The sequence below is a fragment of the Sus scrofa genome, chromosome 1 (assembly GCF_000003025.6).
Source record: "Sus scrofa isolate TJ Tabasco breed Duroc chromosome 1, Sscrofa11.1, whole genome shotgun sequence".
NCBI classification, from domain to species: domain Eukaryota; kingdom Metazoa; phylum Chordata; class Mammalia; order Artiodactyla; family Suidae; genus Sus; species Sus scrofa.
Window position 1 is genome coordinate 7,087,117 of NC_010443.5, and position 27,140 is coordinate 7,114,256.

Consider the following 27,140-nt stretch of genomic DNA (forward strand, 5'->3'; position numbering starts at 1 on the left):
GCAAAATCATAATGATATATTATTATTTTTATGCATTAAAGTAAAATTATGAAAACAGTGGCATAAATAAAGGCTAAACATAAATCCACTGTTTAGTTTTCTTATGTTATTCACGATGCTGTATAATATTAATGCATGATTGAAGGTGATAGGTTAGAGAGGGGTATTGTAGCTCCTAGAGTAACCACTAAAAATGAAAACTCAGAGGAATAGATGATAATAAGGATATTCAATTAATCCAAGATAAAAAGAGAGAAAAAAGAGTGAAGAAGGCATAGTACAAAAGGAACGTAAATAGAGTGAGGGCAGACTTAAACCCAGCCACACCAATAAGTATATTAAATGTAAACGGATAAAAAGGCAATTAAAAGGCAGAGACTGTCAGTTGAATAAAAACCAAAGCCCAGTCTCACATCTTTACAATATATATATGCTCTTTAAATACAAAGACATGGATAGGTTAAAAATCAAAAGATAGAAAGTGAGTACCATGAAAACACGAATCAAAAGAAAACTGGAGAGGTTTTCAATATAAAAGTAGATTTAGAACAATACCAGAGATAAAAAGTCCATTTTAGGAGTTCCCATCGTGGCACAGAGGAAGCGAATCTGACTAGGAACCACAAGGTTGTGGGTTTGATCCCTGGCCTCACTCAGTGGGTTAAGGATCTGGCGCTGCCATGAGCTGTGGTGTAGGTTGTAGACACGGCTCGGATCTGGCATTGCCGTGACTCTGGCGTAGGCCAGCAGCAATAGCTCTGATTAGACATCTAGCTTGGGAACCTCCATATGCCATGGGTGTGGCCCTAAAAAGACAAAAGAAAAAAAAAGTCCATTTTAGAAGTAAAAAGTGTTGACAATACTAAATGTGTTGACCCTAAAAATAGGTCAGGTGTATGAAGCAAAAACTGACAGAACTAAAGAGAGAAATAAATAAGTCCCCAATATAGTTGGAGATTTTCTCACTTCTCTCTCAGCATAGTTATAAATTCTTTCCAAACAATACAGTAGGACAAGCAGACAAAAAATTCAGAGAGAATATAGACATTTTAGAGAAAAGCATGAACCCATATAACACTAAGCCTAACTGCAGAAGTGCATTCAATACCTGGAGCAGTCACCAAGGTATACTATATGCTTGGCCTTGAAATAAGTCTCAGTACATCTAAAAGGATTAAAATAATATACAGGTGTCTTCTGACCCAACAGAATTAAATGAGATATAATCATGAAAAATTAAATAACCCATAAGTCAGAAAGGGAATCACAACGGAATTCGGGAATCGGTGGTACTAGGAAGAAGATATACAACTAGAAAACGGGAGAGTCTGGAAACAAACCCATATGTGTACGGTCAATCAATTTTCAATACAGATGACAAAGCAATTCAATAGGAAAAGGACATTTCCCCCCAAATTGTTCTGGAACCAGCTGAGTGTCCTTAGAGGGGAAGAAACCCAAACCTCCCAACTCAAATTCACTTGAGAAAGCTCTTAGACCTGAAGGTAAAAGTTAAAAGTTAAGCTGAAACATAAAGCTTCTAGGAAAAAACATAAGAGATTATTTTCACAACCTTATGGAAGGCGACCAATTTTTGGATAGGACTCATAAAATGCTATAAAAGAAAAGAATTTTAATTTGGACTTTAATAAAATGAAAACTTCTATTCACCAAGAACATTGTTGAAAAAATAAATAGACAAATCACAGACTGGGAGAAAAATACTCTCCATGCATCTCTCTGATAAATGGCTTGTATCTGGGGTACAAAAACATCCTTCCCCTCACCAGTAAGAAGACAGACAAACTAACAAAAATTGGCAAAAGATTTTAATAGCCGTTCTACAGGGAAAGATATGCCAATGGTCAATAAGCACCTGAAAAAAGCTCGACATTTTATCTATCAAAGAAATAAGAATTCTAACCACAGTGAGATAGCACCAAAATCCCCAATGGCCATGGCAGTTATTAAAAAACAAACTAATGAGTGGTGCCAAGGATAGGAAACAGCTGCAGTTCTCGTCCCTGTTAGCAGGTGTGTAAAATGGGGCGACCCCTTTGGAAATTAGTCCAGTGGTTTTTTTTGTTTTGTTTTGTTTTGTTTGTTTGTTTGTTTGTCTTTTTGCCTTATCTAGAGCACTCCCTAGGCATATGGAGGTTCCCAGGCTAGGGGTTGAATCGGAGCTGCAGCTGTCGGCCTATGCCAGAGCCACAGCAACGCCAGATCCGAGCCTCGTCTGCAGCCTACACCACAGCTCATGGCAACTCCAGATCCTTAACCCACTGAGCAAGGCCAGGGATCGAACCTGCAACCTCATGGTTCCTAGTCAGATTCGTTAACCACTGAGCCACGACGGGAACTCCAGTCCAGTGTTTTCTTATAAAATTAAATGATCTAGCAAAAAGTGACAGAACTGTAAACCAACTGTACTCCAATAAAAATACAATACAATACAATACAATACAGTACAATACAATGAGCATCTGCCTACACACCTGCAATTCTACTCATGAATATTCACCCAAGGGAAATGAAAATATAAGTCCACAAAAAGATCTACCAGAGAGTCCTCAGTAGCTTTATTCATAATAGCCCCAAACTTGAGCCCCCTTTAATGGTCATCAATAAGAATATGAATAAATAATTGATGAGATAATCTTACAATGGAATACTATTCAGTGAGAAAAAGGAACGAGCTACTGATACTCTCGAATAGCATGGATAACGCTCACTTGACTAGGGAAAGAAGTCACACACAAAAGGGAATATACTTGTACGAGTCCATTTATATGATGTTCAGGAAACGGCAAAACCAATTTAAAGAGATCAATAGTACTTGCCTCTGGGGTGGGTGGCAGAGATGGATTGAGCATCACCCAAGGAGGGTTTCTGGGGTGATGGAAATATTCTCTATAGCAATAGGAGTGTGGGTTTTACGGGGATGTTTGCTCATCAAAACTCATCAAACGACCCTTAAAAATAGAGAGCAGGACCCTGTTTCGTATGATAAGCTTCTTGGGTTACTCGGAAATCTGCCCACCAGCTGGCATGCTTGAATTGTGGGCTGGGCCTGAGACTGTGGCTTGTCTACAGCACCCACAGATACCGTGCTGGATTTCCTTAATACACATGTCGTGCTCTTCAAATGAGCTCAGATAGCCGCAGGTCATGGGTCTGAACCAGAAAGAGGATTCTAGAAATGAGAATTGTAAGAGGCTGGGCCAAAGTTCTGGGGTCCAAGTCACCCAAGAAGCCTGGACTCTTCATCAGCTCTGCTCATACCTGGTTGATTCTGACTCAGCCCGCAGACTTCTCCCGCCATCCTTCTGGTCCCGCTGTCCTTCCATCTCATTGGCTTTCTTTGGTCCCCAAGTGGCTGCAGCTGGAAGGTCGTGGCGTTATTCCCTGTATGCCCCATGATGCACCCTCTAGGAATCTCATCCTGCTGGGAGCTGGTTTTCCAGGAAGGCTTCCACAAGCCTGCGATGCCCCAACTCCCTCAATCTACCTAGGATATTGACAGTAATATTATGACTTTTTGTTTTCACTGTAACTGTGCAGCATTATAGCTACAATATGAGTAAAGAGATTAAAAGGGCTGCCCTGGGAGTGCCATCATCTTGTGCGTCTTTTCTTCCTCGGGGACATAGGTTTTGGTTCCAACTTACATAGCCCTACGTACTCACACACACAGAGAAATCCAGACATATAAATATATTTGTATGTGCCTGGAAAAAAATATAAAATACATGCTTCAAAATCCATATTGGGGGAGTTCCCTTCGTGGCTCAGTGGTTAACGAACCCAAATAGGAATGATGAGGATGCAGGTTCGATCCCTGGCCTCACTCAGCGGGCTAAGGATCCAGCATTGCTGTGAGCTGTGGTGTAGGTCACAGACACGGCTCGGATCCCACGTGGCTGTGGCTGTGGTGTAGGCAGCCCACTGAAGCTCTGATTCGACCCCTAGCCTGGGAACTTCCATATGCCTCAGTTGTGGCCCTGAAAAAAGCCAAAAAAAAAAGTCCATATTGATTATCCACGGGGAATGTATTTAACAGGAAAGGAAGATATTTTGATACTTTCTTTTATACATTTATGTATCACTGTTAAGTTTGGGGGGTTTTGATTGTTCATTTTTGTTTTGGGCCTCACCCTGCAATATGTGGACGTTCCTGGGCCAGGGATTCTTATGGGGCTGCAATGGCAGCAACATCATCAGGTCCTTAACTCACTGAGCCACAGGGGAACTCCCCACTTTTGAGTTTTTAAAATAAAAATTATAACCTATTTTTTAAAACTCACCCAGTTCTTTAGAAGTTGAGGACCACGTGTGCTTGTGTTATAATAATAATTGGTATCTTTGTCCCTTCATGGAAAACTTTCAGTCACTCTGTTGTTACATAATTCAAGGGCGCTGGGGTGCCCCGCAGGTGTGCTCGCTTCTCCTGACCTGTACTGTTGTGCAATTTTCAGTGGCTTGACAATGAACTACTGCAGGAACCCAGACGCTGATAAAAGCCCTTGGTGCTACACCACTGATCCAAGAGTGAGATGGGAGTACTGCAACCTGAAGAAATGCTCAGAGACAGAACAGCAGGTCACAAACTTTCCAGCTATTGCGCAGGTTCCCAGTGTAGAGGATCTTTCGGAAGGTGAGAAGTCTGGCCGGACGTCGGTATCCTCGGGTGCCGGGGGATGAGAGATGGCGAAAATCTTATGGATGCAGAAGCTGCGTTGCTGCAGGGACCTGGGGTGCTAGCTGCGTCTGTGACAGGGAAGGTCGCCCCAGCGGGTCCCCTCGGGGAGCCCGAGCTGTTATTGCTGGTGTAATGGGGTGGGAGGGTTTTTTTAGGACTTGAAAGCTAATGGGCTGTGAGGGATGGATACAGTTTTGAGCCTGGGTGGATTGAAAGGTGGGTGATGGTGGCACTGGCTGAGATGGAACATTCCAGAAAAGCACGTTTTCTCGTTCGCATGGAGGAATAGATATGGCTGGAAGGGCGCCGGATCACTGCAGGGGGAGGGGACAGAGGGGCTGATGTGCCCCCTGCTCCAGCCTGAAAGCCCAGGGGTCCCCCGGCTGCTCTGACCACGTTTGGATGATCGAAAATCCTCCAGACAGAAGGGACCTCAATGAGAACTCGGTTTCAAGTAGAGACCCCTGTCCTTCTGGAGGCGGGCAGGCCTCCTCCGAGATGCTGGAGAACGTCACCTACGGTCCCCTCCTGTGCTCTTGCGCACCTGCTGTACACACAGGCCAAGCTCAGCTCTCCCCCCACCTTCTGGGTGAGACTTTGGGCGCTGCGCACAGCTGAGTGTGCCTCCTGATTTGACCTGACCTGGCCTCATGTGGTCCTTCCATGAGACGCCCCTCCTTTGGTGACTCATACTCCCTGGTCCTGGCAAACACGGGAGTACGGACTGCCCAGCACAACCCTGCTCCTTGGCTAGGAAGTCCGCTGGCCTAGCTTTGACGTTTTGGATTTTCTCGGTGGCCATCAGGGTGCTGTGCACTGGTCCCCATAAGCCACACACATCAAAGTCTCTGAAGGGCTCGAGATGAGGGAGGAGCTTGGGGGAGGGACCTCTCTCTCTCTCTTTTTGGCTGTGCCCTCAGTGTGTGAAAGTTCTTTGGGCCCGGGATTAAACCCTCAGCACAGCCATGACCTGAGCCACTGCAGTGCCAGTGCCAGATCCTTAACCCACGGGGCCACAAGAGGCCTCCTAGTCATTGCTTCATTATCCCTTTCACCCAGAAGGAGTGAGCTCATCGCACAGCTCTGGCTGAAAGAGAATGTTTTTATAAAGTCCTTTTCAGAGTTCCCATTGTGGCTCAGGGAGTTAAGAATGCAGCTAGCATCCATGCAGATGCGGCTTAGATCCTTCACGTTGCTCAGCGGGTTGAGGATCCAGCGTTGCTGTGGCTGTGATGTAGGCTGGCAGCTGTACCTCCAATGAGACCCGTAGCCTGGGAACTTCCATACGCGGCCCTAAAAAAACAATCCTTTTCAACCTTCCCTCTTTTTCTCCATGCGTGTGGAGAGGGAGGTGCTGAGGAGCCATCTAACGGTTCATTGTGACATTGGTGTCACCCCTCAGCTTGTATCCAACTGATGAGTTGGTGTCGTGGCCAAAGCTCCCCTTCTAACATCTTGGCTTGTCACGACTTCTGAGCCAGGGGCGCTTCCGGCTAACTGGTTCACAGTGGCATCAATGTCTGCAGGGCACCTGTGCCCTGAGGGATGCGACCACAGCCTGTCATTAGAGAGACCTCGCGCCGCGGCTTGTGTTCCTTGTCACCCGGGTCTGTGCAGTCCTAGTGACCCCGTGTCTCTTCCCGCCAGACTGCATGTTCGGGAATGGGAAAAGGTACCGGGGCAAGAGGGCCACCACGGTGGCCGGCGTCCCCTGCCAGGAGTGGGCTGCCCAGGAGCCCCACAGACACAGCATCTTCACTCCAGAGACAAATCCACGGGCAGGTCTGGAGAAAAATGTAAGTCACCGTGACTTGGACTCTATTTTGCCTTTTGTTGGCCGGGCTTGGCCAACGGCATCGATCCTCTGTTAGAGAAAGGCAGCCCGGCTGAGCTTGGGGCGGGGGGCAGGTTTCAGGGCCCAAGCCGGATCTGACCAGCCTCGGGGTGGGACGGCCGGGAGCCTGGCAAAGCTCCACGCTTCTTGTCACTTCCCTCTGGGACATTTCCTGCCTGAGTTTATTATCGGGTGCTGTTTCCAGTTTCCAGTGTTCCTTCTCTAGGTTCTGGTGATCAAAGATGAGCTTCCTAACATTTTGGTTGGAAGTTTCTAGAAAACAACTGCACGGGCCCTTCGGACTCTGCTAGGGTTTCCCCTAGTCTCACACGCTCTGGGGGTGCTTTCCTCGGGGGGTGGGTGTGTAGAGGCAAAGGAAGACGTCGTCCCGGGCCAGGGGAATGAGCCATTCCGAAACCACGGCCAACAAGCATTATGAATGGAAGGCTGAAGTGAACGCGGACAAGATGTCACCCACGTCCTCTCCGGCTGGGTCTCAGAGGTCCCCATGGGCATGAATGGTCCCCTGGTGGGGAGGAGCATTTATATTATCTCTACCTCGGAGTTCCCATCATGACTCAGCGGTAATGAACCTGACTAGTATCCACAAGGATGCGGGTTCGATCCCTGGCCTCACTCAGTGGGTTAAGGATCCGGCGTTGTGCTGAGCTGTGGTGTAGGTCACAGACACGTCTTGGATCCGGCGTTGCTGTAGGTTGGCAGCTGCAGCTCCAATTCTACCCCTAGACCGGGAACTGCTGCAAGTGTGGCCCTAAAAAAAAAAGTAAAATTATCAAACCCCCTGAGGGTCTTCGCCCTTCCTCCGGGGCAGCGGCCGCATGGCTGGAGCACCTTGTGGGCAAGGAGACATGACCCATTCCATGCTATGCATCAGAGGCTCCACAAGCATCCTAAAAACTAACGTTGCCCCCTCCCTTCCAAAGGAACCTGACCTTCCATGGTCTAAAAACAACAGTGGGATAAGCGCCTGTCCTCGTGGTCCCTTCTCTGCCCTCTTCTGCCCCGTGTGTACCATCCCCTGCACACCTGCCTCTTTTTGCAGTACTGCCGTAATCCTGACGGCGACGACAACGGTCCCTGGTGCTACACGACAAACCCACAAAAGCTCTTTGACTACTGCGACGTCCCTCAGTGTGGTAAGTGGCCTTCTTTGGAGGGAGGAACAGACTTCCAAATAAGGGCAGTTATCATCCGCTTAAAATGGATCAGCAAGCCTCAGCTTGGGCTGAGTGCTTTGGGGCAGGAGAGGGTGCCCTCTCCCCAGAGTGCGCTCTTCATCATGGGCCTCTAGAATCCGTCCTACACGGGGCCTCATTGGTTAGGCACCGCCCCCCTTTCCTTCGACGTTTTGAATGCAATACATACAAAATCCTCCAGAAGAGGAAGCTTAGCAGTAATCTCATCAGACTTTGGACAGCTCCACTGAAGGCTCTGATGGCTGCTGGGGGATGCATGAAAAACAAACGGACAGTCACCCCGATCTGAAGTCTTCTCCTTTAGCAGCTGAGCAGTAAGAAAGAAACGACAAACAGCAGGAAACAGCTCCACATATCAGGTGCATCATAAACCTGTAAATTATCATCCTAAGAATTCGATGAAAAGTAACGGGGCTCTTACTAAGCCCTGACTTCCTTTTATCCTAAAATGACTATTCATTGGCCATGCATCAGCCAGATAACTTCGGGAAAGCTTGTCTGGAGTTCCCGCTGTGCCATGGCAGGTGAAGGATCTGTTGCCGCATCTGTGGGGTAGGTCGCAGCTTCAGCTCGGATTTGATCCCTGGCCTGGGAACTTCTGTGTGCCATGGGTGTGGCTGAAAGAGAAAAAAAGAGAGAGAGAAAGTTTGTCTGTGTTCTTTCCTCGTTTCTCTGAGACTTTTCTAGGGAGTGAGAGGCTTGGATCAGGGCAAGGGGAGTTGGCTTTGGTTCTGAAAAGTCTGGGATAACAAGTCCTCGGTAGGTCTGGAGAGCAACGGAACCGCTCTGGTTCGGCCTTATCTTACTGTCTGCTGAGCCACCTTTGCAGACAGGATCTGGTTCCCTGGAATCAGCCTGGACTTCTTTGGTGGTTTGGTAGCATGCGCTTGTGTCTGCCACTCAGAGGGACAGGCCGGAGGGGAGAAGGTGCGGCTACAAGGCCACTCGCGGGAACATCTGGAGGTTTGGGAGGCTGTTTGGGGAAGGGCTTAAGAGCATGGGAGCCACACTGTCAGGGTCTGCTTTGGGGCCACTCTGGGACAGCCGGGAGGAAGGAGTGACTGGGTGACAGAGGATTCTGCTGGTTGTTGTAACTGCGCTCTCTGGACTTAGGGGGAGTTTAGAGCTGCCGTCCATGGCTGTGGCTGGGACTCGTGCACCTCTGATTCCCCTGGAAGAGCAGTGCATCCCAAGTGCAGCCCTCAGCCACCACTGGCCCTCTAGGCTTCTCAAGTGTGAGTCGAGCCTGGGACCCCTCCTTCCTCCACCCCCGTGCAGGAAAGAGGTTTGCAGATCAGAGCAAGTGATCTGATCACATGCCCACATCGTGATGGAATGGGGGACCCCACAGTCTGCTGGAAAAATTCTTTTTCTATCCCTTCTTTCTTCCATCTCTACGAACCTGATTCTTTTCCATCAGGTTCATAGAGATACCTGACTCGGGTGAGGATGCCGCAATGGCAGAAGAGGCTATTTCCTTTGACGCCCGTGCACTGAAGTTTGTCTCCTACCTCCCCAGAACACCTCTGGGGCCTCTGCTGAACCTCCCAATGTAACGCCTTACATTCCCATCCATTAGAATACAAAGATGACAGACCCCAGCTACGTCCTTCTATCCAGCGTTCAGAGCAAAGCCTGGCATGCACCAGGCACGATATATATTTGAATACATATTTGGGTAAATAAATGAATGCAATCTCAAATCATAATTCCTCCAATATGTCAGGTCAGTGCTTCAAAGGGGGACTATCCCAAGTTAAGGGGGTTTGGGTGTGTGGGTGCTTCTATGGTTTGGGCTAACTTCATTCAGATTTTTCAAAATGAGAAAGCTCTTTGAGGTATGACTTTTTTTTTCTATGTTATTTTCACTCTCTCTCTCTCTTTTTTTTTTTTTTTTTTTTTTGTCTTTTGAGGGCCTCACCCACGGCATGAGGAGGTTCCCATTCTAGGGGTCGAACTGGAGCTGCAGCTGCCTGCCTACACCACAGCCACAGCAATGCCAGATCCCAGCCATATCTGCAATCTACATCACAGCTCACGGCAACACCGGATCCTTAACCCACTGAGCGAGGCCAGGAATCGAACCTGTGTCCTCAGGGATACTAGTCAGATTTGCTTCCACTGCTGAGCCCCAACGGGAACTCTGTTTTCTCTCTTTTCAAAAAAAATGTTTATTGCTCATTGTCTGAGAATTTTTGGCTTTCCTTTATTTAAGAGAGAAATTTCCTAACAATCATTTTTCTTAAAATTTCCAAACTTGACATTATTTGTAATTCACATGGAAAACTTATCTTTAAAATGAAAAATACCATTGATTAACTTTTTAGGCTACATGTAAACTTTCTTAAGCAGCACACCTGAAAAATTTGTGTAAATTTTCTGTTACTGAAACAAATGGCACCTTGCAAATTGCACAAGCAATAGCATTAAGTAAAACAGTTTGAAATCAGAGCTGTATTCTGTTCAGCCCAATATTCTGCTTCTCAGTTTTACTAGGTATAGTTTTTGTATAGTTTTTCTCTTTAATATTAACTTCAGAAATTGAAAGATGCCCACTTTACACCTAATTTTATTTATTTATTTCATTTCATTTCATTTTAATTTTTCTTTTTACGGCCACACCCGCAGCATATGGTAGTTCCCAGGCTAGGGCTCCAATCTGAGCTGTAGCTGCCAGCCTACACCACAGCCACAGCAATGCAGGCTCTGAGCCATGTCTGTGACCTACACCACAGCTCATGGCAATGCCAGATCCTTAACCCACTGATTGAGGCCAGGGATCAAACCCACGTCCTCACAAACACTGCGTTGGGTTCTTTTTTTTTTTTTTTTTTTTTAGTACTTGTATTTTCTTGAAAGAAAAGGGTTCTGTCTTACCTACCACCACTTTTGAAACTTAGAAAAAGTCTTTCAAAAGATACTTGTAATTTTACAATTTAGTTCAGGGCTTGGGATGTCAGAAATTCAGTGCTTTTGCTGTGAGCTGTGACTTTCTCATGAGTGGCTCTTGTTCACATCTTCAGATGCAAATTTTCCCCCCTTTTGCCACAGTAACCTCTTCATTTGATTGCGGGAAGCCCAAGGTGGAGCCAAAGAAGTGTCCTGCGAGGGTGGTAGGTGGGTGCGTGTCCATCCCACACTCCTGGCCCTGGCAAATTAGCCTTCGACACAGGTAACAGCATTTCCAGAAACAATTTGTTCCATCTTTTCTGTAAGCCCTGCAAACCCTTTCTACAACCGCGCTAAATCCACACAGCTTTGTATGTGTAACTGCCTCTAAGTTCTCTTCAGGAGGAAGGCAAACGATAGAAATAAAAAACCTTTTTCTATGTTCTTTTTAAAATTGAAGTGTAGTTGCCATGCAGTAAAAGTTACAGGTGTGCAGTATAGTGATTCACCGTTTTTAAAGGTTATATATACTCCATTTATAGTTATTATAAAATATCAACTGTATTCCCTGTGTTATAAAATATATCTTTGTAGCTTATTTTATTTTATTTTTTGTTTTCTTGACATTTCTTGGGCCGCTCCCGCGGCATATGGAGGTTCCCAGGCTAGGGGTCTCTTTGGAGCGGTAGCCACCAGCCTAAGCCAGGGCCACAGCAATGCGGGATCCGAGCCACATCTGTGACCCACACCACAGCTCACGGCAACGCTGGATCCTTAACCCACTGAGCAAGGCCAGGGATCAAACCCGCAACCTCATGGTTCCTAGTCGGATTCATTAACCACTGAGCCACCACGGGAACTCCCTTTGCAGCTTATTTTATACCAATCAGTTTGCACCTCTTGCTCCCGCACCGCTATCCTGCCCCTCCCCCTTCCCTCTCCCCACTGGAAACCACCAGTTTGTTCTCTGCATCTGCGGGCCTGCTTTCTGTTGTTGTCGTTACCTCTGTGCTATGTTCTTTAGCTTGAAAACAGTCCGAGTTAGAACTTTTTCCTTGGCCCGAGCCGCTGTCATCAAAACGTGTAGATGTGGTAATTTACCCTACGATCCAATATTGCTGGAAAAGTATCAAAGATGCCTCGAGGGTCTCTAGAGATGCCCACTGCTGCTTTGCAAAACAAAGAGAAAGGGATATTTTTAGAAACGAGACCCCTGAGGGGTAGAGACAAAATTACATCCCAGATACAGAGTCTCTCTCTCTTTAGTTTGGTGAATTACCGTATTTAATCAAAGGGTGTCCACCCCCTTCGCAAACACATCTTCCTCAGGGCAGCTCAGGGTCGCCACAAAGTAAGAGCCATCAGTCCGCATCCTAGCGGCCCCATTGCAGCGGCATTCGTCTTTTAATAAGTCCGTTTTCCGGGGCTTCCTTTAAAGCAGGGGCGAGAAACAGGCTAATCTGCCTGTGGGTATTGCTGCCTCGCCGCAGTCCTGCACCAGTGCGCATGCGCTCACCATCGCGCCTCCTCTTTCCTTGAGGGATGCTGCGGATAAACACCTGCATCACCGCTGCGCGGTGGCTCCTTCCTGATTGACCCTTGCCTTGCTCGCCACCATTCACTTACTGCTGGTGTCCTTTTCATTATGATGGGCTCTGAGCGGCTCACAAATATTTCATGAGCTACCTGGTGCCTAAGTGGTAATGATTTAGGGGACTTCCCCAAAGCGAACTTTCTTAGGTAAATTAGCTGATGCTGTGAGTTGTGGCCATTCAGAATCTCATACTCCTGGAAGAACGACTCATTGGGTCCTGCCTAGATCTTGTCAAAAAGAAGGAGACTTCAGGGAGCTGGAGTCCAGGGCCAAAGGGTGAAAACCACGGACGTGGGAGCCATGGGGGTTTGCTCCCGGGGGACAGCACTCTCCAGCCACCTCCCAGAGTAGACTGGGTGACCTGCAGAGCCCGCCACGTGAAGCTCCTCCCACCCCTGTGATGCGCTGGTAGCTTTGTCCCTTGGGACCCTTATCGGTATCAAAGTGGAGTGAACACTTCTCTCTGGCTTCCCGTAGAGACTAAATCATCAGATCTGAGCTAAAATTCTGGCACATTTTCCTTCTAGGTACGGAGGGCACTTCTGCGGAGGCACTTTAATATCCCCGGAGTGGGTGCTGACTGCTAAGCACTGCCTGGAAAAGTATGTTTAGGGGAAAACTGATGCTGAGACGTACTTGTCTTAAAGGCTTCCTGCCGCCTCTGCCTCTCTCCTTCCGTTTCCTTGTCTTCTCCCCTCCCGCCCTTCCCTCCTCTCTCCCCCTCCTGTCGTCTTTCTCCCTCCCCCCTCCCTCCTTCCCTCCTTCCTTCCTTCCATGGCAGTGACACTGGGGACCAGGGAATGGATGTGAAGGAGCCTGAGGCACAACTGTCAGGGCCACTAGAGAGGAGAGGGTGTTTTTAGAGAAACCAGGCAGACTGACCCCGTTCTGGCAGGTTGCAGGATCCGTGGCAGGACGGGTCCTTCACCAGGAGAGGGGTCCAAGTCCCCAGTCCCCTGACAAGGGTGTCTGTCCCTGTGCTGACTTCGGCCCTTGTTTCATTCTTCCTCTGTGTTCCATAGTGGACAGGTTCAGGTAAACCCGGACTTTTGTTTCTTGCCATACAGCGATCTCTGATTAGAGATAGCGGAGCAGGGAAAAGATACAAGGTTTATGGCTCCCAAGGGCCCCGACAAGGGCTGGCCTCTATTTTGCTCCTAAGGTCATTGTCTTCTCTAGGTCCTCAAGTCCTTCATCATACAAGGTCATTTTGGGTGCACACGAAGAGCACCACCTTGGAGAAGGAGTTCAGGAGATAGACGTGTCCAAGCTGTTCAAGGAGCCCTCTGGGGCGGACATAGCCTTGCTCAAGCTGAGCAGGTACTGTTTGCCTCTGGCTTCCACCCTCCGAGCTGTGAGAACGTTTGCTCAAGGCTGGGTTTTAGGGGCCACAACAGAATGGGGGGCGGGGAGGGGTGGCACTGTCTAGGGCCCCCAAGGCTTTGGGCTTTGGGAAGAGTGTTGACCTTCGCCTGGCCTCTGCCCTGCCTGCCTCGTCCTAGCCGTCATCATCGTCATGACAAAGGGACCGTGACTCAGTTTCCCCATGTGGACAAAGAGCAAGTTCAAACCTGAGGTAGAGGTACCCCTCACATGCTCTCCCTTCACGCTCCCCAGCCTGCTAATAGCTGTTCATAATCAGAGGATTATTCAGTTATTCCAGGTTGATTCCCTCTTCAACCTCATAATGTACATGGGGAATCATTTGAGGTCATGTGTTTCAAAGCACTTGGAGAAGGCCGTGTGAACACACACACACACTCACAGGTGCAAATCCTTCCTTTTCCGCTTGGGGTTTCTGTATCCTCTTGCAATGGTGTTTGATGAAGCCTGACAAAAAATGAAGAATTTGTTTATGTCGCTTAAAGTTAGCAGTATTTGGAAACAGGTCCCAGCAGAGACAGCTAATAAACAAACAGCTATTTTGAGAAGAGGCGCAGTTGGGAGAGTCGGCCGGGTGCACAGAGCACATTAGCTGTGCCTGGTGGATTCCACGTAACACTGGGGTGGCGGTGATGGGGCTGGGGATGGCCAGGCCAGCGCAAGGCCAGCGGTCAGGCATCTGAGTGGGGCCTGCTGGGTCTAGTCAGAAACACTTCACACATTTTCTGGGTCAGTAAACGCAGGAGTGCCTCCCTGGGGGGGTTGGAACTCTAGAAGGGGAAGAAAGGGCTGAGCCTAAAAGAATAACTGATTCTTCTCTTTCTTCCATGGCCTCTGGGGCCATCCGGAAGCTCTGATCCTTGAACAAATAATTTAATGGAGTTCCAATCGTGGCTCAGTGGAAATGAACCCGACGAGTGTCCATGAGGATGCGGGTTTGATCCCTGGCCTTGCTCAGTGGGTTAAGGATCCAGTGTTGCCATGAGCTGCTGTGTAGGTAGCAGATGTGGCTTGAATCTGGCATTGCTGTGGCTGTGGTGTAGGCTGGCAGCTGCAACTCCATTTCCGGCCCCAGCCCGAGAACTTCTATGTGTTGCAGGTGTGGCCCTAAGAAGCAAAAAAAAAAACAAAAAACAAAAAAAAAAAACAAAAACAAAGACAAAAACCCAATAATAATTTAGTAAACTTGGGATCCTGGACGTGTTCTCTGAGGGACTGATACATATGAGCTTTTGGGTCCCCCACACCCCAAGAGTCTGAGGCACTGGCATTTCATAGGGGCCCCTATGATGTGACATCAGTGGGTCACTCCATGTGAGGGGCTGGGTCTGTTCTGCTCCCAGCCTCCAAGAGGATGTGTCTACTTCAGAGTTGGAGGCGGTGATGACCTTCATCAAAATAGGGCATTTTTCACCTCCGATGGTTTTTCTGCTTGAACTTACTAAAAACAATCAAGCCTAAAAATCGAGGTTCTCAGGCTTGATTCCCTGGAATTCGAAGGCACGTGAAGGGTCTTTGAAGACAGGGCTACTTTGCTTATGCCAGGTGCTTCCTTTCCATCGTCTTTCATTGGGTGCCTAGCGTTATACCGGATTCTTAGAGCCATGCTGCTGTAACATTTATGGGTGAGGGACCTGAGGACCCAAAGATGGAGCAGCTTGCTCGTGGTGACACAAGGCACTTGCTATAATGAAAGCCCTGTGATTGTATGTCTGCCGGGCAGGCCACCTACTGATGGACACTCTCTTAACTTGCTCTAGAAGCGTGTGCCTGATAGAAAATGTCCACAGGGCTGGCATCGACGTGAAAGTCTCTGTCGTCCCTGCCCCCACCTCTAGTTTCTTGTCCACACCTGGCGTCTTGCTAACAACACATTCTATTTGTTTGGTTCATAAGATACGACAGGCAGTCCTGAGGGTGAAAAGCAAAGCCAGGAAATAACCAGCTTGGAGGGGTCCAGGGCTTTGGGACAGGTGGCATCTTCTTGTGGTGACCAGCGGATAAATGGCGGACGTCACGGATGAGCAGGGCAGTCAAGTGTAACATTTGGTGTTGTCCTTTCAGCCCTGCCATCATCACTGACAAGGTAATTCCGGCTTGTCTGCCAACCCCGAACTATGTGGTCGCCGACCGGACAGCGTGTTACATCACTGGCTGGGGAGAAACCAAAGGTAAGCCAAGCTCCGTGATTCCCATGAGGGGCTGGTTTTGACCTGCAGCCTGCAGGAGAAAACCTGCACTTGCACCAATTTCTATCAGTGAATGAGGTCCACCCCCTACAGGCTTTGGGCACCTGCCTCTGTCTCCATAATGAGCCATCAGGGGACATGGACAGAGGGAGGGCTAGTGTTCTTGGAGACTCTTAACCCATAAATTCGATGTTAGTGTTGTGTTCCCAGGTAAGGAGGGTTTTCACACAAGCCCACGAAGTAAGGGTGTTGGATTATTTTTCACAGCACGTTGATCGCACAGAGTCCAGGTGGGGCAGAAGGACAGCTGAGGGGAAGAAGAAGATCCCAGTTCTAGGCTGGTCTTTGGCCTTGGCCGATGGGGGGGAGGGGGGAGAGGAAACGTTTGTGCGGGACCCCGTATCAGCGCCTGACCTCTGTTGGGGAATCCCTCCTCCTCTTTGCGGTTTGCCCTGCATCATATCTTTATCGTCATTATTATTTCCTTCAGACTAGCAACAGTGTAGAATGTACTAGATCTCTGCCTCACTTTCTCAGAGATGTTGGTGAGGCCTCGGAGTGGGAGGGAGAAGCCCTGGAAAATCATTCTGACTCTGCCACTAGCTGGGCAGACCAGTCGGGTCACCTTACCTCTTTGTAGCATTCGGCTTCTGAGCCATCACCTGTAAAATCAGTGTATTCCCATTGCTGTCTCCCTGGTAGTCTTCGGCATAAGCTTTCACTTGAAGAAAGGTTTTTGGACTTTTAAAAAAAACGACTGGTCTCGATCATTTTAAGATTATCTTCCTTCTCGTTGCCCTTTTCCTACCATGTTTAAAACCTGGCCTCTTGGATGTCCCGGGTCCCCTTTCTGCAGGTGGAATCTGTGAGCCTTGAGGGGCAGGAAGGGGACACTTGGCAAAGGAAGGGTCACGGTGGATGTGCCGAGGTCTTGTATTATAAAAAACGTAAATGCCACAAGACCCCGAGAGTTGGATATTTTTGTTTCGCTCTTGCAAAGAGGGATCCCGGCTCAGAGAAGGTGCAGGGCAGTAGCGGAACCCTTGGTCGTGGTGGGGGGCAGGGGGGCAGACAGACCTGAGTCCAAGCCCCAGCTCCTACTTCTCAGCTCCAGATCCGAAGAAAGGGCACAAACTCTTCTTGCACCTGTTCCTCAGCTGGAAAATGGGCTGCAGGGCCGGGCTGGGGACAGTGGGCGCGTGTGCAGAAGGGGATGCTGAGGCCTGTTAATGGCAGCGTGCACGTGCTCCCGTGCAACCCTCTGCAAGTGGCTGAAAATCCAAGGCATAAAGGGGAGATTCTTAGTGAGCTGCCAAGTCTGCTGGCTCATATGATGGCCCTGGCCCAGTCCCTCTCCCTCCGGGAGGTGGGCACCTTTTTTGACCAAAGCGGCGCATCCCCGGCAGCTCTGATGGCGCAATGGCTGCCCTCCTGCTCATCACTGGGCGGGAGGAGGACGGGGCTGCTCCTTTAGGCGCCTGCCCGCAATAGCCTGCCCGGCTCTGATAGGCCCGATGGGTCATGTGCACGCTGTCAACCTATCCCGATGCTCAGACCTGTGTCCCCTCCCCAGAGACGCCCACTCCCATCCAGGTGGGGCAGCGAGGCAGGGCAGGAATCCTTCCACAGGACGATGAGAGGTGGGGTGAAAGGCTTCTCCGTAGCCAGAAAACCAACAGATGTTCTCCACAATATCTAACTGATTAAAGCATGGACTTAAAATTACACAGCTCTGGGTGTGAGTCCTGGCCCTGGCCTCTTCCATGGGATGTTAGGAAATCATTTACCCTCTCCATGCCTCAGTTTCCTCATCTGTACCACCCTATAAGGTCATCGTGAGGATGAAGATAATGCCTAGGAAGGGCTCAGTGCTGCGGAGATGATATTTTAGCAGCTCCTGTGCTTCTTCTGTGACCACCACCACCAGCATCCCCACCTCCACCACCATCATCACCACCATCATCTTCACCACATCATCACCATCATCACCACCCCCATTCCCATCATCACCATCATCACACCACCACCACCATCCCCACCACCACCACCATCATCACCACCACCACCATCCCAACCATCTTCACCATCATCTCCACCATCATCACCAACATCATCACCACCACCATCTCCATCATGGTCATCACAATCACCATCATCACCATCGTCTTCAACATCACACCACCATCATCACCCCCACCATCTTCACCACATCACCACCATCATCACCACCACCATCTTCACCACATCATCACCATCACCACCACCATCCCCATCATGGTCATCACCATCACCATCATCACCATCGTCTTCAACATCACACCACCATCTTCACCACCACCACCACCATCATCACCACCATCATCACCACCATCATCCTCACCACATCATCACCATCATCACCATCGTCTTCACCATCACCATCATCACCACCACCATTCCTATCATCACCACCATCATCTTCACCACCATCACCACCATCATCACATCGTCTTCAACATCACACCATCATCACCCCCACCATCCTCACCACATCATCACCATCATCACCACCACCATCCCCATCATGGTCATCACGATCCCCATCATCACCATCGTCTTCAACTTTACACCATCATCACCACCACCATCTTCACCACATCATCTCCACCATCATCACCCCACCACCACCATCACCACCACCATCCTCACCACATCATCACCATCATCACATCACCACATCATCATCATCTTCACCATCATGATCAACCCCCCCCCACTGCTGTCACTATCATCAGCAGACATCACAAAGCCCATGTGTAGCTGAGCCCTGATGAAACCCAGGCCTGCCAGATGCCCCCAAGCCCATTCACTCTTTCGTCTGTCTCACCGGCCACCCACACGTCTCTGAACACCAGCCTGCAGCAGGCCCCCCCGGCTCTCCAGGCCTCATCTGAATGTCTAACTGAGAAAATGATTCTCAATATATTCATTGGACCAGGAGTCACAAAATAGGAGTCAAGTCTGTTTATTAATTTTCTGTACGTCACAGTAGTGCCATCGAATCAAGGTCCTCGGCCTGCCTTTGTGAGGTCGCAATTCTCCCCTTCAGCCTCTAGACGTTCCCTGACTTCCCTATTCCAAAGCAAGGGGGTGCTGATGTCGAGGCGGTCCTTCAGGTCAGCCCTTCATCAGCAATCGCTGGCCACTTTCAGGGACCTGCTTCTGCCTCCCCTCCACCACATCCCTAGGTTACCTGGGGCACCTGAGGCCCTTAGAAATGCCATCTCCACTGTGGCCACGGGGTGGCAGCACCACTGCACAGACCACAAGGACTTCCCCTCCACGAATGGATTTGTCCCTATCAGCATATTGTCTGCTTTGCTCAGAAAGCAGATTTAAAAACCAGATACTTGAATAAACTACTTTTCAGCAAAAAACAAAAACGAAAACAAAAACCAACTTCGAGAAAGGCTGCTCCCTCCTCCTAGCCACTCAATTCAAGTAATACACCTGTCAGCCGGTGCTTCTGTGGTCGGGACCGTCCCCCCCGGGGGCTCTAAGCAGCCAGCGCTGGGACAGTCCCTCCTTTCCTCTTAGGGCTGCTGCCAACTCCAGATGGAGGGTAAGTTTTCCAAACGCAAGTTCACGCAAAGTCTCTGGAGGAGAAATGGTACCTTCTTTCTTGGCCGTTCCATGCTGGCAAGACAGACATTTTGCAAAACCCGTGAAAGCTGGGCTTGCAAAATCGGAAAACTGGATTATGTGTGAAAAGCATACTGCGACCTACCTGGGTGTGTCCATCTGGAAGACGTCATTTCTCCTCGTGATTTTGCAAGGGTTCTGTTTCCATTTGCCAAAGTGGGAAAGCAGTTCTTCCTCACACACAAAAGAAATACAGTGAGTGAAATAAACGCGTAGATGAATGTTCACTGTCCCTAATTGGAAAAGAAACATAGACGAGGAAATGAATGAAGGACGTGCTCTGCCGTTTACATTAAGAAATATTTTTAAAATCGTAGAAACCTCGTACTCAGAAGGGTGTTGTGTGGCGATTTTTCCCCCAGTGGCATTTGACACGGTTACACCCTTTTAGAAAACAGTTGGCAATGCTATCGAGAGCCATAAATGTGTCTATATAATCTCTGGGACTTCAGACTTAAGAAAATACTAAGGAATATGAATAAACTGTATCAACAAAGACATGATGGGTTGAGAGCAGCTGTAGGAGCCAATGAGCCTGGTGGTGAAGAATTTGAACAATCATTGCAGACCCAAGTTCAAATCCCAGTTCTCCCACTTACTTGCTGGGTGATCTTGGGCCAAATACACACCCTTCCTCAGCCTCCGTGTCCTTACTGTACGATAGGAACGTCACACGTGCCTAGGTCATCGGGCTATTGTCAGGATTAAAGGGCCTGCACACATCATGAGTGGTGCCTGAGAAGGATCTCAGTAAATGACAGTTCTGCTGCTTCTTTTTATGTTGTGGTAAAAAAAAATCTAAAATGGAAAATGACTCTTGACCTGTTCTGCAGAGGACAGTGCTGTGGCCTTGAGTCCCTTCACAATGCTGTGGCGTCACCGCTGTTTACAGAACCCTTGCCCCAACCCAAAAGGAAACCAAGCCTGTGAAGTGGTCACCCCCTCCCATATTCATGATAAAGATCATAGAATTATAAAAGTCCTTATGCTATAATGTTGTATGAAAAAGATGTGCAATATAAGTAGTAGAAGAAGCATTTAAAAATCCTGAAAGAGAATACATAAAAATAGCAGCGCCAGCATTTCTAAATCCCTCCTATTGATTGATTGATTGATTGATTTAGGCCTCACCTGCAGCCTATGGTTCCCTGGGCCGGGGATCAAACCTGCACTAGCAGCTACCTGAGCCATCAGATCCCTAACTTGCTGCACCACAGCAGTAACTCCTCAATCCCCCTTTATATATGAAAAATAAATTTCCTTTTTTTTTTTTTTCTTTCTTTTTTGGCTGCCCTGGCCATATGGAGTTTCTGGGCCAGGGGTCAGATCTGAACTGAAGTTTTAACCTATGCTGCAGCTGCAGCAACAACAAATCCTTAACCCATTGTGCCAGGCAGGGATCGAACTTGCATCCTGGTGTTCCAGAGATGCCGCTGATCCCACAGCACCACAGCGGGAACTCCAAAAATAAATTTCTTTAGTGTTAGGAAAAAAAACCCTGAAAACCAAAAAATGGCAACACAAACAAACCTCAGCCCAGATTAAGTAAGTCTAGGTCTTGGGAACATGAAATCTTAACGTTTATACTCAAGGGTCAAAAAAAAAAAAAAAGAATTCTAGTAGTATTGGGAACTGAATTCTTGCTTTATCCACCCTCACGGACAAGCAAGAGATCTGTCACTGCTGCTCTGTTGTTCTGGAAGTTTCGTTTCAACATGAATTCAATCCAGTAAGCATGCCTCTAAACTGTTTTAAATACAGGCACGTACGGCGCTGGCTTACTCAAGGAAGCCCGGCTGCCCGTGATTGAGAACAAAGTGTGTAATCGCTACGAGTATCTGGATGGGAAGGTCAGCTCCAACGAGCTGTGTGCGGGGCATCTGGCTGGAGGCATCGACAGCTGCCAGGTAGGAAGAGACTAAAGGGAGCCAAGTCCATCTCGTGGGGGCCTCTTTTGGCCCCTGAGACATCGCAGCCCCTAAAAGGCAACGGTGTCAATGGAGGGCTACTGTCTGGATGTCACCCAGAAACCTTTTAGGCGTGATTCGGATCCTCTAAGGTGGTTTCTTGGGCCTTGCCTTCCAGACGGGCTGTAAGGGCCACAGCCTGCGCACCTGCCTCTGGGAGGGCGCCAGCGGGTGGGACCAGGACGCCGGGACATGGCCTTTCCAGTAGGGAAGGGAGGTGGGTGTAAGACGGAGACCCCCTGCACCTCTTTTCCACCTCTGCTCTCCCTAAAAGAAACCCCAAGGCTTGGAGGGATGAGTACAGTTTTCATGAGGGATTCCCCTCCCCCACCCCTGGAAACACCAAATGGTCTGGTTTTGTTGAATAGACTTTGCCAAGTGGACTAAGCGCAGCAGATGTTCGAGTAATACGTCACTAGGTTCCCTTTCGACTGGAAAGGAGTGTTCAAAGAGTGGGAAAACGGGCATGTGGGGAGCAGAAGGATGCTATCCCATCATGAAAAGGATGCAAGCTTAATCCTTCATGGCTTTTCTCCTCCCTCTACAGGGTGACAGCGGAGGGCCTCTGGTGTGCTTTGAGAAGGACAAATACATTTTACAAGGAGTCACTTCTTGGGGTCTTGGCTGTGCGCTCCCCAATAAGCCTGGTGTGTATGTCCGTGTTTCAAGGTTTGTTACTTGGATTGAGGAAATAATGAGAAGAAATTAATCCGATGGGAAACAGCGGGAAGTCTCAAGGGATCTGGAAGCTGGACCTTGCGCAGGGAATTCAGCTCAGAAATAATTGACACTAATCTAAATGAGGCACTGTCCTTAGCTACCATCTACTGGCACATTTGTGTGTGTGTGTATTGTTGTGGATAACTTTTTCCTGCCCATGGACTGCTGGATTCTCTAATAATAAGGCAATGCAGCTATGCCACTTGTTGAAAATAAACTGTACTTCCTTTAACGTTTTGATTTTCATCGTTGTCATTTCCTCATTCATTCTGCCCATTTTCAACAAGGTCACTCTTCAAGACTTGAGTGACCTGGTTCTTTCTCAGAAGCGCAGAGAACTAGGAAGCCTGCAGGATCAGGAAGTCACCTTATATTTACTTTTCGCCGGAAGATGCCTTGACACACAGCTTAAATGTCTTTATTCCAGGCACAGGGGTGACAGATTTTAAAGCTGCAACACAGATGGGGGAGTGTGAGAACAAAGGCTATTCTTGGGGGTGAAATCTGTCACTGACGACTTCACTTGAGCCCAGCACAGGGAACACTGGGCAGAGAGTCATTACGGAGAAGGGAAGTGAGCAGCAGTAGTGTAATAATACGAGACAGGGAGGGAGTGGGATGGATGGGGAGTTCCATTTAAATGGATAAGCAGTGAGGTCCTGCTGTACAGCCCAGGGAACTATATCCAGTCTCTTGGGATAGAACCTGATGGAAGATACTCTGAGAATAAGAACATGCATGACTGGATCACTTCGCTGGACAGCACAAATTGGCACAACATTGTAAATCAACTACACTTTAATTAAAAAAAGAAAAGAACAAAACAAAACAGAAACAAGACCAGCCAGGAGGCTGCGTGTTACTCTGGGTCCCACGTGAGTCTAGGGATGGTACCAAGAGCCTGGCAAGGCGGCGTGAACACACGGCGAAGGCAGCCCCTTCCTTTCCGCCGTAGCTGGCTGCCCACGTATGCGGCGCTCTCTTCATTCGCATGGCAAAATCGTTTTACAGTCACTCAGGTTCAGAAGGAAGAGAAAGGATGAAAATCGGTTTCTCTTGACCATGTGCATTTTTTTATTGTGGTCAGAACCCCACATGTCACCTCAAAATACAATTCAAAGGTGACAGTATCAACAAACAACCATCATTCCACAGCAAAGAGAAATGCAAAGGAAGCAGAACGCAAGTGAGTGTGGAGGGAGGCTGGATGCAGCCCCACGTCCTCAAAGACTGTGTTTATTTCATTGAAAAATAAAGCATTCACACTCCATCCCAATGCGCTTTAAGGGCCGAAAACGTACTTTATGATGAGCATGTACACCGCATACATCGCCACGTGTTCACATAGAAATTTTCTTCCTTACTGGCAGGATTTTCCTTTGGTTCCCATTTTGCGTGTCCACCCAAACCAATTCATTACCCGATTCTGTGTTAAGATACACACTGAAGCTGAAAGCGTAACAAATATAGAACACAGACCATCATAAAGACAGCATATGTGTACTTAAACTCCACATTTCAAAAGTCTCAGTAATAGCATTCCCATTGTGGCTCGGTGGTAGTGAACCCAACTAGGATCCATGAGGATGTGGGTTCGATCCCTGGCCTTCCTCAGTAGGTAAAGGATCCGGCGATGCCATGAGCTATGGTGTCCGTCACAGACTCAGCTCGGATCCTGCATTGCTGTGGCTGTGGCATAGGCTGGCACCTGCAGCTCCGATTTGACCCCCAGCCTGGGAACCTCCATGTGCCATGGGGGCAGCCCTAAAAAAAAACAGACAAAAAAAAAAAGTCTCAGTATCAAAAAAATAAAGATCAAATCCCTTATTAGTACTTACAAAGGCATTTACAAAGCTTCTGCTAATTCTTTTAAGCATGGGTAGCATCAACCCTTCTGTTAAATTAAAATGTAAGCTTCTTCCCAAGACAAGTTAAAAGTGTCAGGATCGAATGGGGTCCGTCCATCTTTTTCACTCCTGACCACGGGCCCTATCACAGGACAGAACTCACAAACAGAACATAAATATCCCTTTATGAGTCAAATCCTAAGACCTGCGAGATCCTAATCCATGGGTTCACCCATCAAAAACTGAGTTTGTGGCTCCAGGTGGCCGGGAAAGGAGGACCTCAAGTTCACTGTCAGAAATCCAAGCACCTGGAACCATAGAGCGGATTTGTTCTTACTGACGGAACAAGGCTGAAGGTGCCTGCGACCCCGGGTGCCGACGGAGCTCCAGGGGAGACCAGAGAGCAAGGCTTGGAGCCACGTGGCCCCAGGCCCTTCGCGTCAGAACCTTTTACTAACAGGATTCCCAGGTCTTCCGGCCAGGAATCCTCAGGTCACGCAGACCAGAGCCTCCGCTTCTTGATCAGGTTTGATGAACCTATTTCGGGATGTCCTTTCTGGATCCTCAGTTCGCTCATCCTGCACTCTTGATGGAACTGTCATGAGATCTCGACGGGGCTTTGCTCGTCTCTCTGTAACCCCGGGGTCGGAGACACCGCCCCGAGTGAGAAAAAACCTCCAGAGGAGCTGTGCTCGCAGCAGGCTCTTGGCTAAACCAGCCGCATGTTACATGTTCCCAGAAACTTCCACAGCATGTAAGTCCTAATTCATCCCACGTCATAGAAAAATACTCTGGGTAGTCCGAAGGTCTTTGTAAAGTATTAAAAACACTGGGAGCTGCGCAGCTGAAATGGACACACAGGCGTCTCTGAAAGGCACGTCGGTTCCTGGGGAGGGGGTGCGGGGGGGGTGCTGCCTGGAGAGACTCATCCTTCCGTCTCCGGTGGGGCCTCAAAGGTGAGAGCCCGAAACTTGGGTTGTGTTTTTCCTGCCACATTTACAGGAATACGGACTAACAAAACAAAGGAGAAGAGAGAAAATCCTTATGAAAGATTATCCACTTCCTTAGAAGAAAATCATTCTGTTACTACTCAGTATCATAGCTGATTTTGATGGAATACACTCATGCTTAACTTTTCATAAAAACCCAACTCATGGAGTTCGCGTCATGGCACAGTGGTTAATGAATCTGACTAGGAACCAGGAGGTTGCAGGTTCGATCCCTGGCCTTGCTCAGTGGGTTAAGGATCCAGCATTGCCGTGAGCTGTGGTGTAGGTTGCAGATGCAGTTCGAATCCCGTGTTGGTGTGATTCTGGCGTAGGCTGGTGGCTACAGCTCTGGTTGGACCCCTAGCCTGGGAACCTCCATGTGCTGTGGGAGCGGCCCTAGAAAAGGCAAAAGGACAAAAAAAAACAAAAACAAAAAAAAAAACAAAAACCCAACTCAAAAGGAACAAACATAACCGTCTCTCAGCTCATTTTACCCCAACGTCAGACCCTAGGCAGGGACTAATTAGCATTACGGCATATCTAAATTCTTGATGAATTTCTACTAACAGATGGTTTAGAGATGAGCTGCTGATGCACACGAAAAGAAGCAGAAATGATAAAATGTGCCACTTTTACAAGGGAAAATGCCAACAGGTTTCAGTCCTTGGGGCTAAGTGTTTTGTTTTGTTTTCTTTCCCCCAGAGTAGTAACTATAGAAGGCCATTCATGTGCTTACTTGCAGAACCGTAAGTGAGGCTTTGGTTCCATGTTTTTCCAAGGGTAGGGTCTAGGCATCGTGAATTAATTCACCCCATTTTTAATACGGAAAAGTTACAAACAGAAAAAAAAAAAAATCCGAAAAACATTTGTGCATGTTGGATTTTTGTTGGCCCGATTCTTCCTGTTTCTATACTGGTTGGATATTAATTTTCCCACACACACCCGTCAGAGGGTCCTCTCGCCTCCAAAACGCCATCGCTTCCGACTGTTTCATTCTCACTTGGATGCGACTGAGTTGACAGACGAGCCCTGACCCCAGATCACTTCCTCCTCCCCTGCTTTCTCCTGATGAGTTTGAAAATCCGACCCCGACTGGGCTGGGGATCAAGAGCGAGTGTCCCCACTCTCATGATTGAAACAAGCGGCGGTAAACAGAGCCGAGTCAGAGAGAAGAACTCAGGAGTTCCCTGGTTGCCCAGCGGGTTAAGGGATCCGGCACCGTCTCTGCTGTGGCTCGGCTTTGATTCCTGGCCTGGAACTGCTGCATGCCGTGGAGAGTGGGAGCGAGGAGGAGGAAGAGGAGGAGGAGGAATTCTGTCCCTCTTGCTGGAGTGTTGGCACAGTGTGTCCCCAGATGCTCAGGAAAGGGCTCGCAGCACGGAGAGTCGGACGTCTCGAGGCTCCAATGACACATTCACAGGCTTGTGCCACCAACAGTCAGCCCTGAGCCCCTTCTTACTTTCGACCCTATGATCCTGGCCAGGACACTCTCGTGGGTGTCCCAGCCCTGAACACCCTCCTTTAGGGGCACCTCAGCCCAGGAGGAGTTACCCCCAAAGTCTGGATGTGTGGTTGGAAGGTCACCTGCTTTCTCCGCACCATCTCTCCAGCTGCGCTTTACCTTGAATATGCTGCTTTCCTTTGGTGGCTACAACTGGGGGGCAGGGTTGGGCCCCCACCTTGCTCTGGCCCCCACGCCCTGATACAAACAAAATACTGGTCTGTGATGACACAGCCAGCAAAGTGTTTATCCTTCTGGATGCAGCAAGACCTCGTAACCTCAAGAAGAGAGTTTTCACGGTTTCTGTGCAATTCTGAGCTGGGTTTCAGTGTATAAGTGGCAGTGTCTTAAAAAGAGTCTTGCGCCTCTCCTCGAAGCTCATGCAGCACTGTTTTAAGTAAAACATAGGTAGAACTTTGGTTGAGGAAGAAGCCTTTACCTCTCTGTTCACTTGGAAACAAGCTTAAGAAGCGGATGGGGTCACTTTAAGGGCCGAAAGTCCACCGGTGCCCTGCTTGGCCAGTCCAGCTGGCGCCGGCCCCTGGGCTACGAGCTGCTGCTGGTCCTGCGTGCACTGAGAAGCCTTTCTTAGGAAAGTTCTGAGATGACTCATCAACCTGGTTTTTCAAA

The 27,140-nt window shown here is 48.6% G+C and overlaps 2 protein-coding genes across 3 annotated transcripts in view; one reads left to right on the forward strand and one right to left on the reverse strand.

Moving 5' to 3' along the window:
- Positions 1–22,405, forward strand: part of PLG (plasminogen) — a 47,123-nt gene extending 24,718 nt beyond the window's left edge. Inside the window, 9 exon segments of the mRNA NM_001044590.2 lie at positions 4,476–4,654; positions 6,347–6,495; positions 7,597–7,690; positions 10,802–10,922; positions 12,761–12,835; positions 13,413–13,553; positions 15,681–15,787; positions 21,248–21,393; positions 22,001–22,405. Of these exon segments, the coding sequence (NP_001038055.1) occupies positions 4,476–4,654; positions 6,347–6,495; positions 7,597–7,690; positions 10,802–10,922; positions 12,761–12,835; positions 13,413–13,553; positions 15,681–15,787; positions 21,248–21,393; positions 22,001–22,162 (1,174 nt within the window). The 3' untranslated portion in view covers positions 22,163–22,405.
- SLC22A3 (solute carrier family 22 member 3) overlaps positions 18,370–27,140 on the reverse strand; it is a 101,910-nt gene continuing 93,139 nt past the window's right edge. The window contains exon 11 of one of the 2 annotated variants that reach the window (XM_021086250.1): positions 18,370–19,719. In XM_021086250.1, the coding sequence (XP_020941909.1) occupies positions 19,662–19,719 (58 nt within the window). In that variant the 3' untranslated portion in view covers positions 18,370–19,661. Of the gene's footprint in view, positions 19,720–22,953; positions 25,032–27,140 lie in introns of those variants that run through there. The other variant, XM_003121106.4, reaches the window with a different exon arrangement.